Source organism: Hippopotamus amphibius, chromosome 12, assembly GCF_030028045.1.
Source record: "Hippopotamus amphibius kiboko isolate mHipAmp2 chromosome 12, mHipAmp2.hap2, whole genome shotgun sequence".
NCBI classification, from domain to species: Eukaryota; Metazoa; Chordata; class Mammalia; order Artiodactyla; family Hippopotamidae; genus Hippopotamus; species Hippopotamus amphibius.
In genome coordinates, this window is record NC_080197.1 from 44,481,865 (window position 1) to 44,500,266 (window position 18,402).

The window sequence follows — 18,402 nt, forward strand, 5'->3', positions numbered from 1 at the left end:
TGAATCCAAGGCTCCCTCGGAGAGAGCAAACACTTCCCGTCCTGGATGGAAGCGCCAGAGGAAGCCTGGGGTAAGTTACGGTCGACAGCTCAGCGGTCAGACAGTGACACCCCAGAGGGCACCCATGCCTCTGAATCAGCAGGCCGCAAAGGCCAATAACTGCTTTTCACTTTGGGATTTGGCTTCCACACAGTGGTTAAGGGAGAGAGAAAGAGGAAGTGACCAAGGCAGCAGGCTGAGGTGCAGAGGCTCAGGGTTCCCCCCACCCAGGCCCCCTCAGCTCAGGCCCCGCTCGGCCCAGGCCCCTACGGCCCTGTCAGCCTTCCTTTTGGGGTTAACCATGATCCTTACTTGACCACAAATGAAAGGAAAAAGAAGAAAAGAAAAAGAAAAAAACTCCACATAGAGATTTTTGTTTAAGGACACACATACCTAAATGAAGAAAGAACGGGGGCCCAGAGAGAGAACAGCTTTTAAAAGCAAACCCCAGAGTTCAGACACTGCCTGGGGACTCATTTGATGGCCTGAATGACTCCCACAAACATTAAGGCTTCGAACATATTTGCATGTTATATGATCTCTCAACATCGCTTTAGACTGAAGACTACCTTCTTCAGAATTATGAAGTACCTTCAGACAGTGTGTAAACAAGTCTTCATTTCCTTTACAACATGAAGTGTTGTTAGATCATTCCCAAAATTTTTAAAAGGATGAATAAGAACTCTGGTAGCTTTAAAAAAAAAAAATTGCAAAATAAGCTACTTTAAGAAATACCCTGAAAGAAAAAAGTTAATCACAGTAATTAATATTTGTTTTATGATGACTACTGAGATAATGCCTAACGTTAATTAAAATGGCTACCTTTGCTAAGCACTTAATATGCATCATTTCATTTAACCTCACAATAACACTAGTATAAAAATAGACAATTAGCACAGGAGATGCTTGTGCTGCTGGTCCCAGGAGCACACTTTGAGAACCAGCGCTTTAGAGACTACAGTCTGTCTTTTCTCTTTCTCCCCTTTGTCTCTGAGCTTCATTTCGGATCCAGCTAGGACGGGAATAGAAGTGCTGGTCCACAGGCCAGGCACCACCAGTCCAAAACAGCCAGACTGAAAGCTGGCCACCCCACATGGCCTGTTCTTTCTTCCAGACAAAAGATACTAGAAATGCCAAATAAGTCAGCTGTTCACAGACCAAAATGCATTTTCAAAATACTTATTTTTAAGCGTGCTTTCTAAGTAGCAATAGTGTTCTAGGAATACTTTATAATACCAAAACATATAAACAAACTGAACAGTCTTATTTGAACTAGAAAAGCATCCTTGTGCTGGCAAAATGTGATTAAATACTTAATCATCTTTATATCAGAATTAAGCAAAGTGAACTGCGATTAATGTCTTCAACTGCTATTGACTTTGAAAAGGCCCATATCAGGTAACAAGGAAGTGAAACAGGAAAAACGCTAACATTTTCTAAGTGATGACTCCATGCTGACATGGACAATTATCCCAGAAGGGAGTTTATATTATCTATCAAATTGAGGTATGAAAGCTCAGAAAGACTTAAATCATTTCCAAAGTGAGGCCCTGGTTCAAATCCAGGCCTTTCTGCCTTCAAAGCCTAAATTCTTCCCACTATACCACACACAAAAATCCCTCCAATAAAAATGTATGGAATTATTAAAATGTGGGGCTAGACAGGTGCCTGTGAGATGTGCTAATTCAACACCTCGTTTAATGGATAAGCTGTAAGAGATAAGATCCGTGTGGTCAACAGTCCCCGGAGGTGGCCACCAGCAAGCCCTCCTCTCCCCCACATAAGCGCACTGCTCGTTCCATCAAGAGAAGGAGTCTGTGTCCTTTCTCCTGACCTTGTGACTTGCTGACCAATAGAATACGGTGGCCAGAAAGAGTCTGGTAGCTCCAGACGCAGCTTCCAGCCTCGTGCTCTCTGAGAAGCCAGCGCCATGCTGCAAGGGAGCTCAAGCTGGACAGCTGAAAGACAAGACACTTTGTGAAGAGAGAGAGGCATCGTGGAGGAGGGAAGCCCGCTGTCCAGCCCAGTGGGTATCTGAATGCATCCAAACGCGTGACCCAGTCAATGCCACGTAAAGCAGAAAGACTGCCCACTCAGATTTTCTGACCCAGGGAATTATGAAAAGTTTCAGGCTAGGTGGTTACACAGCTACAGTTACCTGAAACAAGCGGTTAACTCACCAGTCCATAGTCAAGAATCAATAGGGACTGAAATCTACGCCCCCTGATGTCTAGCCCTGCCACCTGCCACCATGTAAACTAACACACAGATGGGGCACCCCAAAGACTGAATGATCTCTGGGCTTTGCCACAACATCCCATAAAGAAACAGATCTGAACAAAATGATTGTACTCATGTGATCACAACTCAGCTCTGCGGGACAGTCTCTGTATTCCTCTAACCTATTGCTGTTTAAATTTGACACATTAATTTCTCATTACAAACACCCTGAGGACAGGGACAGGCAATCATCACCAGTGTCTGTGTCTCTAGTGCCTAACCCAGGGCCTTGCACACCAGGGATAAATGAAGATTTGCTAACTGACACCTCACATATGAAAAGAATTAGACTAGTTCTCACGCCAAAGAATTATGAGACCAAGAACAAATAAGATGCCTGGGCCAAGTCCCTCTAACACTATACAGAATGTTGCTGTAAAATATTAAATAATGTCTGAGGGCCCATGACATACATAAAGTGTTCTTTTCCCAAACACTTCGACAGCACTGTCTTTTATTATTAGTCTGATACCCACAAGAAACTCTGTCAAACAGATAGGAATAATACCACTATCCCATAGCTGAAGAAATAGATGCTCAGAGGGGAAACACAATTCACCCGGTCATCCACATTTCACAAGCCACACCATGATATCAGGAACCCTGATCAAAAGTCTGATGCTAATTTCCTCAATAACCCGAGGATCTAGATTTCAAGAAGTACTATAAAAGAACCCAGTCACATGAATAGACTGTAGAGAATCACAGAAACTTAGAACAAGACATGATGTCAATACTGAGCCATAAGAGATAGTGAATTTTTCAGGTCACGAAAAGTGGGATGCCAGACCTGGCACATGCCTTGCCAGAATCTACATGTCACTACATCTTTGTGAAGCAAACAGCATAACATTCTTCCTCACCTCAGATTACACTTGCAAAACGCAGCACGTGCCTGTGTGCTGTGTAGGGTCATCACTACAAACTCATTCCTTACTTGGTGTTTCTAGTAGTCTTAAAATCAGAATGTTATTGTCACATGCTACTCACATGCAACAAAGTGACTATGCAATGGCCTAGTTTCCTATGTTACTTAATCATGGGTATTCCAAGAGGTTACTACCAGAGACACATCGAAGAGGCCAAAAAGAATAAATGAACACTGTGCATCTTTACATCATTTGGCTAATGACTGACTGTTGCACGTGTGGGCCGTTCAGTGAAATGTCATTTCCATTCCCAGGGATTCTGGAATGCGAGGACCCTCTGTTAGACCCCAACCCACACCTCACTTCCTCAACCATGTGTCCCCAAAACTCACAGTAACAATACCAGTAAGGAAAGGTGAGTAGGAAGTACAGTAACTGTAATTACACTGTGACTTCAAGGACTTTGTCCCAGTCGGACCCCTCCAGCCTTTACTGCTAGGACCAGGGCTGGGCTGGGGGCCCAAAGCCATGCAAGGACCAAAGGGGTCCTCACTCTCAGCCCCTTGCTTCCGCTTCCAGAATCTAGAAGGGGAGCACGCCAGAGAGGCGGTCCTGTCTCACTGCCAGTACTTTCTCTGAGGCTCCTGTGGATAGTTTGGGTTGTTCTGACTGTTTTCTACTGCTGTGGTTTAACCATGGTGCTTCCCAATGAGGAGAGCTGTAAGACAGTGATGTAAACATCCACAGGCTAGCAGGCTATGGGTGAGGGATACACACAACTTCCAGGCAAACACACACCGGCATTTGGGACGTCATGATAATTTAGGAATGAGCCAGCGATTTTAAAGGACTTTGGCTGCTGTGCTTCCTTGGATCACAACGGCTGCAGTTACTTTACAAAACACAGAACAATGATGCCCTCTACAGCCGTCAGACAGAATCCAAGGAAAGTACTGAGTTCTTGTATCTGTGAGAGATCCTGAATCTACTTTCCTACTAAGAATTTTGTTTTACACTAGAATAGGTTAATAACATACACATGTGCTTCGTAAGTATGTTGGAGAAAAGTTAAAGTACCATGGTCTAACACTAAGGTGTTAATTAAAATAAAATACGATGATGTTCAAAGAATTAACATCACTATACTGAAAGAATTTACTTCCCTGAAGGCCAGATAGAAGCAAACTCTATACCATGTCATTTTGGCTATTAACAGAGGCTATTTTCAAAGGAATTACTAAAATACTTTCAAAGTGGAACCTACAAGGAGGTTGAGATGAAATTTTTTTTTAAGTGAAATAAACCACAAATTGCAGATGACAACATTCTGTGTCTGGGACTGAAAAAAGACCTGTAAGAAATAACTCTAAGCTTAATTGACTTTCCTGTTTCCCATAAGCCAAAGGAAAGGAATTTCTCATCTTTGTAACAATGAAAGTGAGCACCTCGGAAATGCTCCAGAATATGCAAGGCAGATACAACAGAAGCAGAGCACAGGCCCTTCTTCTCGGGAAATGTAGCTGGGAATACTATGCTGTAAAAGCATGGCTATAGATATAACAACTAGAGAATATATATATATATATATATATATATATATATATATATATATATATAAAAAAAACGTGAAAACAGAAGCTGCACACAGCAGTCAAAGGAACAAAGTGAGAGGGTAATCAATGCAGGAAAAGTTTAGATCTTATGTGAAAATAAAAGCGAGTCTTTGGTCAAGCCTGGGAAAAGCTGATGGGCATAGACTACGGAAGAAAAGGTGAGAGGGAACAGGAAGAGAGAAAACCACAGGCCAGATCACTGCAGGAAATGCAAATGCATCAGTTTCCTAGGAATAAGTGGGCCATGTTCCCAAGTTCCAAGATGAAAATATGGGTCAGAATTAAAGAGGAAGGGGAGGAAAGTTATCGGAGTGCCTTGAATGTAGCTGGAGAGTTTAGATTAGGTCTGATTAAACAAAAGGAATTACTCTGATTGCTTAAGCAAGGAAGTAACATGATGAAATGGTGTTAAGAAAACATTATACTGGCACTTGTCTAGATGCACTGGAATGGCAGGACAAGAAAGGCTCAGAGATCATCCAGAGATCAGTGCAGACACATAAACAAGGATAATAAAGGCTGAATTTATAAGAAAAGGAGAGAGAAGATGCAAGTCCAGGATATTGCGCTGAAGATGGATGCATTACATAGGTGACCATGAAGGAAGGACAGGGAGGCAGCATTATCTGGCAAGCCCAGATGTGAGGGTAGTGCCGAGGACACTCCAAGCAGAAGCCAATTTAGAAGAAAATGTGATAAACTGAATTCTTAGTGCGAACTTCTAGTGATCAGTTTAGGCAGAGACTTCACGGAGGCGGGTGGAGAGCTGAAACTGAAAAGAGGGTGAGAAGCCAGGGCTGTATAAAAACACTTTCTAATCATCCCTGAAAAGAACAGATGCGCTGATACACATGGGGAAGGATTGGGGAAATAAAGCCTGGCAAACTGGGTGTCTGGCCAGAAAAGCAGAGAGAATGCTTGGAAAAGGAAGTTCCATTTCAAGTTCAACAAGAACTTTGTTTCAAAGTCATCAACACTCAGAACAAAGGCTCTCACTGGAGGGAGAAGGTCCCTGACAGCTTTAGGCCTGAGGCGGAATTTAATTGGGTGAAGGCTAGTAAACTTTTACAAATTTTATTTCAATTCTCTCAAATACTCAGCACACATTTAGTTGAATAGTTCCCAGCATGAGCAACGTGACAGAACAGATACTATGCAGTAGGGAAGGGACAGCAGCCGACCGCACTTGGTGTGCGTGTTGTCCACCACCAGGCAAAGTCGTAGGGATTCTGTGTGTCTTTAAAACTTCAAGCTTGCACAATGAATAGACAGAATTAAGAAGGAACTGGACGATAAAGAGTTTAAGTGTTGCAGGAAGGGGGACTCCTTCCAGGGCCCAAGAATGGGCTCTTGTCTAACACTCAGAAATGAACTGTCCGAGGAGACACACATGCTGACAAAGCAAGGGACTTTATTGGGCAGGGGCACCCAGTGGAGAGCAGGAGGGTCAGGGAACCCAGGAGGACTGCCCTGCCACGTGGCTCACAGTCTCGGGTTTTATGGAGATGGGATTAGTTTCCGGGTTGTCTCTGGCCCATCATTCTGACCCAAATGTTAGAGCTAAAACTATGAAACTCTTAGAAGAAAACATAGGTGTAAACCTCCATGAGCTTGTTTATGCAAACATTGCTTAGATATGATACCAAAAACACAAGTGAGGAAAAAAAACAAGGTACCCTATACCAAAATTAAAACTTTTGTGTTTCAAAGCACACCATCATAAAAGCGAAGAGACAATTCACAAAATGGGAAATAATATTTGCAAATCATATATCTGATCAGAATATATAAAGAACTCCTACAACAATAACAAAGAGACAAATTTACCAAATTTAGAAACGCACATAATCTCAACAGACATTTCTCCAAAGAAGATAAACAAATGGCCAATAAGTACATGAAAAGACCTCGAACTAGCTATCAAGAAAATGCAAATTAAAACCACAATGAGGTGAAACCTCACACCACTAGGATGGCTATAATCAAGAGGACAGACAACAATAAGTGCTGATGAGGATGTGGGGAAAGCTGGACCCCTCCTACACTGCTGGTGGGAATGCAAGATGAGAAAGTCAAGGTGGATCCCAGTGAGGAAGATTTGGGGAGGTTGGCAGGACATGTGGACTGGCGTCTCCTTTTGACCTTTCCCGTATTCTTCCAGTTGGTGGTGGCTTGTTAGTTCCGTGTTCCTTACCAGGACCTCCTGTTCTAAAATAACTCCTGCAAACTGTTACTGTCTTTGCCTGGCCAGGGTGGGCGGTTTCAGTCAGTGTTTCCCCTAGCGTAAGCGCTGGGAGAAGAAATACATTGGTACTTCCTTCACCTTGGAAAGTTTCACAAAGACAAATGCCTTAGTAAAAACATTCTCAGGGATAAAGGCTGCACACTTTTCCTTCTGATTTATTTCTACTAGAGAATATAACCATTTAAAACTTTTGTGATTTATTGTGTTAGAACACTTCAGTTTTAGTCTTTCTTAAAATTTAATAGTCATTAACTAGAACTCGACTGATATGAAAATATTTGCACACACCTTTTCTTCAATACACAAAATCAGTGCATCTATTTCCAAATGAGTGCTGATGACAAAATATTGCATTCCCCTTTAAATAAATGAAAAACCTAGGACACAGAATTTAAGTTATTCATTGAGGCAAACCAGCAAGACACAAACCCATCTGCTATTCAACTTTCTGTCTCTGGAAGTTCAAAGAGCTGCTCTTCATTTTTACTATAAAGGGGAAATTACTGTCAATTCTTGGGAATATTTCTCTTTTTGCGGTTGTTCTAAGGAATGCAGAGACTAAGGCTCACTGAAATTCAGAGAAGAACATAAAACTATAATAGCTACAAAGGAGTGGAACGAAAAACAGGTAGTAAAGATGTGGGGAGATTGTTTTTTAATGTAAAATCTCTCCTCTCTTTGTTAACATTAATAAAATCTTAAATCCGTTACTTTAGATTTAGAAAACAACTCAGTCTTCCTACACCAAAACTCTAGCACGCCGCACTGCCCCCAACCCCTGAATAAAAAAAATGGACAACTATCAAGAGCAAAAGTAAAAGCTTCAAGTCTCCTGGAGTGGGTGGGAAGGAGGAGGAGGCGGTCATTACACACTCCCTGTGGAAGAGGACAAAGCCAGGTCCACATTCCAGGGAAATCTGGCTGGTCCGAGTTTTTCCTTAAATACAGATTGGCCTGTCACTAAGCCAGGCTCTGTAATCTTCCCAGGCTGCCACTGCTAGAGAAGCCAGGAATCCCTTCTAATTAATCAAGCCCTCCCAACAAAAATTTTCCCACCCACAATAAAGTGGGCTGCGGGGAGGGAAAGCAGCAGAGCTAGCTTTGTAGCCAAAAGAATTCTAGACTGGTGTAATACCTAACTAATCCAAGAAAACAGATGCAGGAAGCAGAGGAAATGATCTACAAACAGAGACAGACCATGAAGTAGGAACCTTGCACAGTACCGCTGTGCTAGAACCCAAGTTGAAAATTTTAAACCATAAGATGGTAATTATAATTGCATGAGGGTGAGCCCTGGCAACTCTACACAGTTTTAAAAACACCTGTAAAGCAGGGAATGGATCCATAAACCTTCCAGAGGTAGAGACCATGAATAGTGATTTGACGCTTTCAACAATAATTTATTATTTAAATTTATTTTCTTCTTACTAAACTTCTAATACATTACATGTCCATGTCTATTTCTTGCTTCTACCTGCAAAGGAAATGGTGTTGCCTTGACCTTCCTAATTTACCCTGCCCTTGCAGCCAGTTTAACCCAAGGTAACTTCATTTAAGGCTTACTCTGACAAGGTGCAAGGAAGCGGGGCTGCAGAAGGATGCACTGGTTCAGACCCATGCTGTCCAATGCAGCTGCTACTACTATGCGCGTGGCCCTCTCAGCACCTGAAATGTGGCCAGTAGGAACTGAGATGTGCTTTAAGAGATATATGTATATACTTAAATCAGCTTATATAATATATAAATATTTCAGACTTTGCACACAATAAGGTCTGTGTTGCAACTATTCAACTCTGCCATTGTAGCATAACAGCAGCCAGGGACGATATGTAAACAAATGGGAGTGCCTATGTTCCGATAAAACTTTATTTACAAAAACAAGAAGCTCGTCTGTGGAATGTAATTTTCTGACCCCTTGTTCCCTAGAGAATTTATAATTACGGAAGTTTTAAGATACCGGGGCGGGTGCAGAGCTAGAATTAAGATCACTGAGGAGCGTTGGGGAGGCTGTATCTGCTGCCACTATTCCTTTCAGCTGAGAGAGCCTCACTGGAGTTTAGGACACACCTTCCTGCCCTGAGCTGCACTGGCCCCGAAGTCAAGAGACCCTGAAAGCTGGGGTTTCCAGGACTTTCTCATCTCATACAACACTGCCATTTCCTGGAATTCTGGCCTAGGAGGCAGTTTTTGAGAAAGAGTTCAAGGCCAGGGTCACAGCCGTTAAAAAAGAAAAAAGAAAAAAAAGCCTTCTATGCAGGAAGGTCAGAATATCTTTCTTCATTTGAATAAGAATGTATGGATAATTAATACCATTCCAAGGAAAGTCTCAAAATAAAAAACTGAGGTGCAAGTGGCACACTATTTGGTATTCATCTGGTTTTCTGTTACTTTGGAAACTGTGCTCTATCCAAGTATTTTTCAATCCAGAAGGTCAAAAGTAAATGCATCTATATGAAAATCTGCATAAGTTAATTTCTTTTAATTTGTATTTATTCCTTTGATTTTTTTTTTATCATAGTAATCCATATACACAGATTAAAATGACATCAAAAACAGGCCTCTTCTGCTCCATCCTGCCTTCCCCACCCCAACTCTCACTCACTGGGAGTAACCACACTGAAAACTTCTAGCTATTTCATCTTGTATTTACTAAATAGTTCTAAATGTTTTGTTGATACTGTAATCTCTTATTATTTAAGATTTAAACACTACCTATGGAAAATGAAAACACAGTGCTTACAATCCACCCTCTCTCACATCTCCTTCCCCAGCCTTTCAAAATCTGGAGATTACAACATACGAAGTGTTCAAAGCTGAGCCATGTACTACACTGTGCTTACTTTTCTATCTTGCATAATCTTCTGTTTGCTTAAAATTAAGGGTTATATCATTTTCCTCTTGTTTAGTTTCCCATATTCATACCACTAAATCATTCTGATGGACCTACAGAAACTCCTCTCAATACACTTAAGTACATGTGGTACTTTATTCATTCCCTTTTCTGTTAGAAACATTTTCCATGGAACCATCTGTCCTGGTTGCTCTCTAAGCATAATGCACAACTGATCACCATGGGATCTGCTTAGGCCCTCACCTGCTGGACTCCCTATTTCCTGGATCACCATAGGCCCTCACCTGCTGGACTCCCTATTTCCTGGATGCCAATCTCACCCTTTCTCTGCTCACCGCCCCATTTGGGAAAATCACATTCTTGCTAAAATAGAGTACAGTAGAAAAAAGAAAATTTTTAACCCTTTGCAAGTCTGAAAATGTCTCTACTCCACCTTAACTGAAAGTTGGGCTGTGAAAAGAATTCAGGGTTGGAAACAAAGGCAGGAGGTAGATGGGCACCCCCAGGGTAAGCTACTGGAGATCTGTTCCCTGTGTACCGATACTCCAAGAGGAGAATAGGACAACTGAGAGAGGAGGCTGGGCCCTGCCCAGACAGACGATAAGAGATAGCACACTTCTCATTCTGGAAGTCAAGGAAACCTTTCCAACTAGAAAGCTCCTTGGAGGTCAAAAAGGAAGGGGGCACCACCTGAAAGTAAGTGATGCCAATCACCCTCAGGCCTCTGGTGAAATCCATCTTGGCTGAGAGAAGCTGGCGCACATACAGGATGATCCTGAGATACACCAAATATGGACTCTGATCCAGGCAAATCAAAACGATTGGCCAGAGGAAACCCAGAAGAAATGCCCCACAAAAGGGATTCAAAATGCCACGAGAGTGCGACTCTCTCTCTGAGCCTGTCCATGTGTCTATCTACATGTACTCTACTCTTTTTTTTTTTTCCCCCTAATAAACACTTCACTCATTTCACTACTTTCCATCTTTGTGGGAGTTCTTTTCTGCAGCGCCGAAGGGCCAGGGCTTTGTCACTGACCGCTGGTCTGGTGGCTAGGATTCGGTGCTCTCACCACTACGACCTGATCTCAATCTCTGGTCGGAACCAAAACGCTGCTTCAAGCTGCTGCGGACTGAGGCCACCCGAGAGCGAAACCATGATCCTCAGAACATCGAAGGAATTGTTCCACTGTCCAAACTACAGCTGCTGGAAAGGCTGTTCTGAATCTGATCCTCTGCATGTGATCTATTTTTCTTTTAGGATCTTCTCTGAATTCCCAGTGTTATGAAATTTTAGGATGATGTGCCTTAATACAACTCGTTTTCCTTGCCTCTTTTAGGTGCCCATTCACAGAAACTTTCAAATAGTAACTTTGTGCCATTGTTTCAAGTAATTTTACTGTATACTTCTTTCATAACTTTCCTCCCCATCATTTTCTTTGTTTTCCTTTCTAGAACTCCAATTTTTCGTATCAATACTGTACCTCTAATTTTCTTGTGTTATCTTTCCATTTTTTATCTGTTATCTTTTTGCTCTACTTTCTGGGCAGTATTCCTTATCCATCTTCCCATACTTTACTAAATTTTTATTTTTATTATATTTTTAATTTACAAGAAGAGCTCTTTCCTGTTTTCAGGAATTTCCCTTGTTCATAAAATCTTGAACTTGTCAGTTATAACAGTCTCCTTTTCTGCTTTGAGGATACTAATTATAATGTTTTTACAAGTCTTTTCTTGCTCGCTAGAATCTCTCTGACACTCCAAGTTTGCTCATTTGCTTTATTCTCTCTTTCTCTGCTCTCTGATTTTCTGTTTCTCAAGTTTTCCTTAAATCTCTGGTAGTATCTTTTGTCCACTCATAATTAAGAACAGGCAATAAAACTGTGATTGGAAATTCTGTGTTCACAGGTGGTACTTACTGACTGCTGGGCTTCAGGAATCCAGTAAGGAACCTAGATATCTGGTTGGGGGATGCCAGATGCAGGTCCTACTTATATCAGACTAGTAGACTTTAGGTTAAGTATGACTAGAAATAAAGAGATATTTCATAATAATCAAAGATGCTAGGGGACTTCCCTGGTGGCGTAGTAGTTACGAATCTGACTTTCAATGCAGGGGACAAAGGTTTGAGCCCTGGTCCGGGAAGATCCCAGATCCCACATGCCACACAGCAACTAAACCTGTGCATCAAAACTACTAAGCCTGCGCTCTAGAGCCACGAGCCACAACTACTGAACCGGTGTGCCACAACTACTGAAGCCCATGCACCCTAGAGCCTATGCTCCACAACAAGAGAAGTCACCACAATGAGAAGCCCGTGCACCACAACAAACAGTAGCCCCTGCTTGCCACAATTAGAGAAAGCTCGCATGCAGCAACAAAGACCCAATTCAGCCAGTAAATAAATTAATTTTAAAAAAACGATACCATTCAACAGAAAGAGCAATCATTAATTTGTACATACATACTAATATAGCCTTAAAATATACAAAGCCAAGACCAATAAAAGGACAAATATACCAATCTAAAATCATAGTTGGAGATTTTAATACACCTCTCTCAACTTATGAAACAAGTGTGCAAAATATGAGTAAACACAAAGCAGATTTTTACAATAGAATCAACAAACCTGACCTGAGTCAGATATATAGTTCAATGCACCTGATAACCATCACTTTTTTCTAGTGTTTATAGAACATTAATCAAAATATCAACAGATGGAGGAATTACGCTAAACAAAATGATTACACTAATAACAAAATGATTACCAGAAAATTTCCAAATACTTAGAAACTATACAATATACATCTGAATAACCCATAATCAAAAATGAAACACAATGAAAATTAGAAAATATTTTGATTTGAATGAAAGCAAAATTCCTACTTTAACAGCATCTCTATCAAAACAAGAGGATACAATTAAAGTAGGTGCTTAAAGAGAAATTTATTGCTTTAAGTGCATATATTAGAACAGAAGGTTCCAAAATCAATGACTTAAGCTTCTACCTTAAGAAGCTGAAAAAAGGACAAATTTGCTCAAAGAATGTAGAAGGAAGGAAATAATAAAGAAATCAATAAAATAGAAAACAAGTATGCTACAGGGGGAAAAAAAATATGAAAGCCAAAAGTTGGTTCTCTGAAAAGACTAATAAAATTAGCAAATCCCTAACAGTACTAACCAATATCATTCTTTTGGAAAGGCAAATCAAAATCACGAGGTATCACCTCACACCTGTTTGAATAGCTATGATGAAAAAGACAAGAGATAAATGCTAGTGACAATGAGAGAAAAGGGAACCCTGGTGCATGGTTGATGGGAATGTAAATTGGTGCAGCCACTATGGAAAAGAGTGTGGAGGTTAACCAAAAATTTAAAAATAGAACTACCATATGATCCAGCAATCCCACTTCTGGGTATACATCTGAAGGATATGAAATCACTATGTTGAAGAGCTATCTGCACTCCCATGTTCACTGCAGTATTATTCACAACAGCCCAGACATGGAAACAACCTAAGTGTCCACTGACAGATGAACGAATATAGAAAATACGGTATATACATGCAATGGAGTATTATTCAGCCATAAAAAGGAAGGGAAGTCTGCCCTTTGCAACAACATAGACAGACCTTGAGGATATTATGCTAAGTGCAGTAACTCAGATAAAGACCAATACTGTATGTTTTCACTTATATGTGGAATCTTAAAACACTGAATTCATAGAAACAGAGTAGAATGGTGGTTGCCAGGGGCTGAGGGGTGGGGTAAATGGGGTGAGGCTGGTTGAAGGGTAGGAACTGTCAGTTATAAGGTGAGTAAGTTCCAGGGATCTAACGCACAGCATGGTGACTGTAGTTAACAGCACTATACTATATACTTGAGAGTAAAGCGCTAATGTTCTCACCATAACAACAACAAAATGCTAATTAGGTGAAGTGAAGGACGTGTTAACTAAACTTACTGTGGTAAACATTTTGCAATTTATACATTTATCAAATCAACATATTGTACACCTTAAACTTACACAGTGTTGTATGTCAATGATATTTCAATCAAGCTGGAAAAAAAAAATCACCCCTTTGGAAGGTTCAGGCCTGGTTGTCACAGTATTTGGAAGCCAGGATAGCTGAGAGTTGGCATCCTAATGCCTAAAAACAGGTGGGAGAGAGAGAGCAGTTGGGAATAAACTCATTCATGTTAAATCTGGAGTCATGAAGAACTTCAACTTTCAGTTCTTTGCATCAGGTTAGCACAGAAGACAAAGCCTGATACAGAAATAAGTAATCAATTTGTAGATATCCTCATATACTACTCTTTGGGTTCATACGAGTAAGTCTGTCCACAATTTCTTGGAACAGGAGCTATTCAAGAGAGCCTTTCCTACATTCTCTTGAGAAGCTGCGGCCTTCATGAAAATGCAAAAATATCTCTGCTTGCTGACGAAGGGAAGCACCATGGAAGCCTGCCCTCCACCCAAGGCTTTGAGAGAGGGAAGAGGAGGAGTGAACAGCAAGGAAAATACTGGAAAATACTAAAAGTACCGACCTTGTGCCATACGCTGTTGTGGGTTGCAAAGTCAGACTACCCATAAGGTGGTGGAATCCCAAGCCCTGAAATGAATATAAACCTGGTCCAAAACCACCAAAATGCCAACGGCTCCAGCAGAAGTAAACTTGAAACCGCTCCACTGCTCTGCAGGGCTGTGCTCCTAGGTCTTCCACCCATGTATTTCACACTTAGTAAACAACAGTTGAAATAACAAAGTAATCTAAAAGAGGCTATGATAAAAACTGCCTTAAGATTATGAAGGAGATAAAAGAAGGATATGGAAACATATTGAAAAAATAGGACAAACATATATATATAAAAGAACTGGTAGAATTTGAGTTTTAAAAAAATAACCCAACACAAATTCTCAAATGAAAAATACAGTCACTAAAAATAAACAAAGGATAGAATAAATATAGATTAAAAAGGAGAATAAATACTGATGAGAAGCTTTTAGTGAATTGGAAGAAATCTCATAAAAAATACTCTGAATGCAACTTAGAGACATAAAGAGAAGAGAAAAAGGGCAAGTGGCCAAGCAGAGTCCATCAGAGCAGGCACGTGGTGCCAGCAGCAGTAGCAGGTGTGCAGTCCCCTGCTGCCCATGACACCCCAGGGCAGTGCACAGCAATCTGGCTGGGCGGGATGTCAGACGTTCAGAAGAGGATCCCAATGCTTGGGTTGTGGGGCTTTCAAACTGCATGATTAGGAAAGCACTGGTTCCTTGCCTGTGCTCCCTGATCGGAGGCAGGGACACTATCACAACATGACGTGTAGAATCTTCCATATGATGCGTCAGAACTCTGTCTATCCCTGACCTGCTGGCTTGATACCCATGGCTGGGGTCACTCCCGTGCCTGGCATCATCTGGGAGCTAGGTTCTGCACAGGTAGAGCAGCTGTGAGATGGGGCAATCTGGTAGCAGACTTTGCCACACCAGTGTGTATGCCCTGGAAATCAACAGACCCAGGCATAATTAGGGGCCTGGGGTCTAAGCTTTGTGGTTGACCAGGACTGTCTGCCCGAATGGACCATAGACAGTTTGGGTGAAGCTTTGCAAGAGGCCCAGTCCTTTTCTGAGAGCCAGCCTGCAAAGCCTCAGTCTTACATGAGTTAATATCACCCTCTAGCATATAAGAAACAATTATATGGGACTATCCAGCAAACTTTAAGAGCTCCTGAAGAAGAGAACAGAGAGAAGCAGTGCTTGAAGAGAAAAAGGTCGAAATTTTCTAAAACTGATGAAAGACTTGACTCTTCCAGATGAAGATGTATATTGCACCCAAGCCAGATAAATAAAAACAAGATACCTATATCTCAAGATTTCACAGTGAAACGACAGAATGTCAAAGACAAAAATAAAATCTTAAGAGCAACCAAAAACAACCAAGATATCTTGATAAGCAAGGTAACAAAGAAAGAAATCACAATGCGCTGACAGTAGACTTCTGTGCTGACTGGTCTCCGCAGATGCACCCCAGGTGAGATTCCAAGCACAGCCAGGGTCAGCTGCCAGCCACGAGCACAGTCCGCTCTGAAGTGCCAGCTGAGTCCCCAGATGCCTGCAGCCCAGCCAACACCCAGAGGAAAACCACCCAACTGATACCTCAGAGAGGATAAAATGGCTTGTGTCTGAAGTCACTACGTTTTAAGGTGGTTTTTAGGCATCAACTGACACTTAAAACATTTCTCAGTTGCAATAAGAGATTTCAGAAGACAATGGAAACATACCTGTAAAGTGCTGAGGGGAAACGATGCGCAACCTAAAATTCTAAAACAAACTTTACTTTCTAGAGGAAAATCACAAGACATTCTTAGACAAATTGCGCAAGTTCACTACTTATAATCTCTCAGAGAAAGGAATACTGCATGCAGAATATACAGATACTAGAAATAAGTGTAGGCAATGAAGTTTATAAATATGTTGCAAATCTAAACAAGCACTGACTTGGTAAAGATAAGATACGACTACAATATTAAATAGTATCTGATCTGGTTAACCACTATGATTTGTCTGTTTTGGTGTTTTGAATTTCTGCTTAATAAAACACTAGCACAGAGAAAATGTTCTAAAGAACAGACATATGTGAAAGCATCCTTCATACAGTGGTTCCTCTCAGGAGACTGGATCTGCAGCTGGTTGGATGCAGGATCCTTGGATGCAGAACCTGGAGGGCTGACCATACTCACCATCCATCCTTCCCCTCTCCTGCCCCACCGCCCCTCACAGGTGACCCTCCCATCCCTCCACACCTGAGAAGGTCTTGGACCCAGCCATCAAGCGATAGAAAAGAGATGCTTACAAGAGGAAAGCAAAGGAGGGCAGCCAGGCAGAACTCGCTCCTTCATTCACGCAGGTGCAGCATTTCCATCCTGCTCCTTTACTTTTACGTGCTTCTTCATAAACAAAAATCATGTCACAGACATGCAATGTGAATAACACTTTTTAACATTAAAGACCAAGTTATGTCCCAAAGGCATCTTACAAAAGACTTTAAGCAAGAAAGTCCCATGACCATATGAACTATTCATTTTCTCCCCCATTCTTAACATGCAAATTTTCAATCATCTACTTCAAGTTTTCAGGAGTGTCCCAAATTCAAAGAGTAGAAGGAAAGTTCAGGGCTTCTATTTTCAATTAACACAGGACTCAGTTATACGAGAAACTGATTAATCATTTTAAAGAAAGCTATTAAGCATTACTTACCTTAACAGCAAATTTCTTTGACGCCATGGCTTACTGATTCCAGAGCAATTACAGACCTTTAACTGAAGAAAAAAGAAAGTTACAAGTGGGTATATCAAAATCTCTTTCTATTGATATTTCGATATTAAATGAGAGAAAGGCTGGCTGAATAATCAAATATCCACAAGTATTTTTACAAGATGAACATTCATTTATAACTGGTCTTAACAAAAATATATTGAATTAACAATCTTAAAACTGCCCACAAAGAAAAGCACAGGCCCAGATATATTCTACCAAACGTTTAACGAACAATTAATACCAATTCTTCACAGACTCTTTAAAAGAAGCATAAGAGAAAGAGGTATCAGGGGCGGAGTCAAGATGGCGGCATGGGAAACCGCGGAGATGCTGTCTCCCCACAAACAGATGGGTTGCCGGACGCCGGCGGGCGACCTGAGGCCCAAGAAGACTGGAGGTACCCCGGAGCAACCCAGTAGGACCTGGGGGAAGTGAGGGGAGGGGGGAAGGGGAAGCCAGACAGGACCAGAGCCCCTGGGGGGTGGCTGGGTGAGGGGGGAGGTTTCCACCTGCAGGGACCATTGGGGGCCGTGGAGATCGGGAAACTGCAACCGGGTTTCTCCCGCCGGGGAGGCCAGGAGGCCTGCTCAGCTCCCCGGCCTGGGGGCCTGCTGGGCTCCCCAGCAGGGTCCTCCACCCTCCAAGGCCCCCTCCAGGCTGCCTAGGTCCTGAGGGTGTGGGAGGGAGGGAGGAGGGCAGGGAAGTGGAGAGGCGGACTGGTGGGGGTGGAGGCTTTGAGATCTGGGGACAGAAGGCGAGAGGGCGTTTCGCCTGCCCTCTTGGCCAGGGAGGCCGACTGGGCTCCCGGGTCTGGCCCTTCACTCTCGGGGCCCCCCTCCGGCATGAGGGTCCTGGGGGCAGGGTGCGGATGGGGACGGGGTGGGGGGGGGGGGATGGGAAGGGATTTTTTTCAGGTCAGAAAAGGAGAGGCGCCGCCAGGTATTTCTTCCTGGCGGGTCCTCCACCTTCCAAGGCCCCTCTGGGCTATTGGTCCTAGAAGTACAGAAGGGAAGTGGTGAGGGGAGAAGAAGGGAAGCGGTGAGGGGAGAAAAAGAGAGGTGGAAGGTGGGGGGGACCCGCTGGGATCAGAGGATCGGAAGGAGCTGAAGACATTTATGCTGCCCACTGGCCTGGGAAGCGAGCTGGGCTCCCAGGCCTGGTCTCCGAATCTCCAGGGTCCCCTCCCAGACG

The 18,402-nt window shown here is 42.4% G+C and overlaps 1 protein-coding gene across 2 annotated transcripts in view; it reads right to left on the bottom strand.

Moving 5' to 3' along the window:
- Positions 1 to 18,402, bottom strand: part of LOC130833256 (protein SLX4IP-like) — a 136,652-nt gene that overhangs the window by 92,869 nt on the left and 25,381 nt on the right. For both annotated transcript variants that reach the window (XR_009048442.1, XM_057702698.1), the window contains exon 2: positions 17,152 to 17,213. Coding sequence is in view for 1 of the 2 variants with exons in the window: in XM_057702698.1 (XP_057558681.1) it covers positions 17,152 to 17,178 (27 nt within the window). In the remaining variant the exon portion in view is untranslated. The remainder of the gene's footprint in view (positions 1 to 17,151; positions 17,214 to 18,402) is intronic.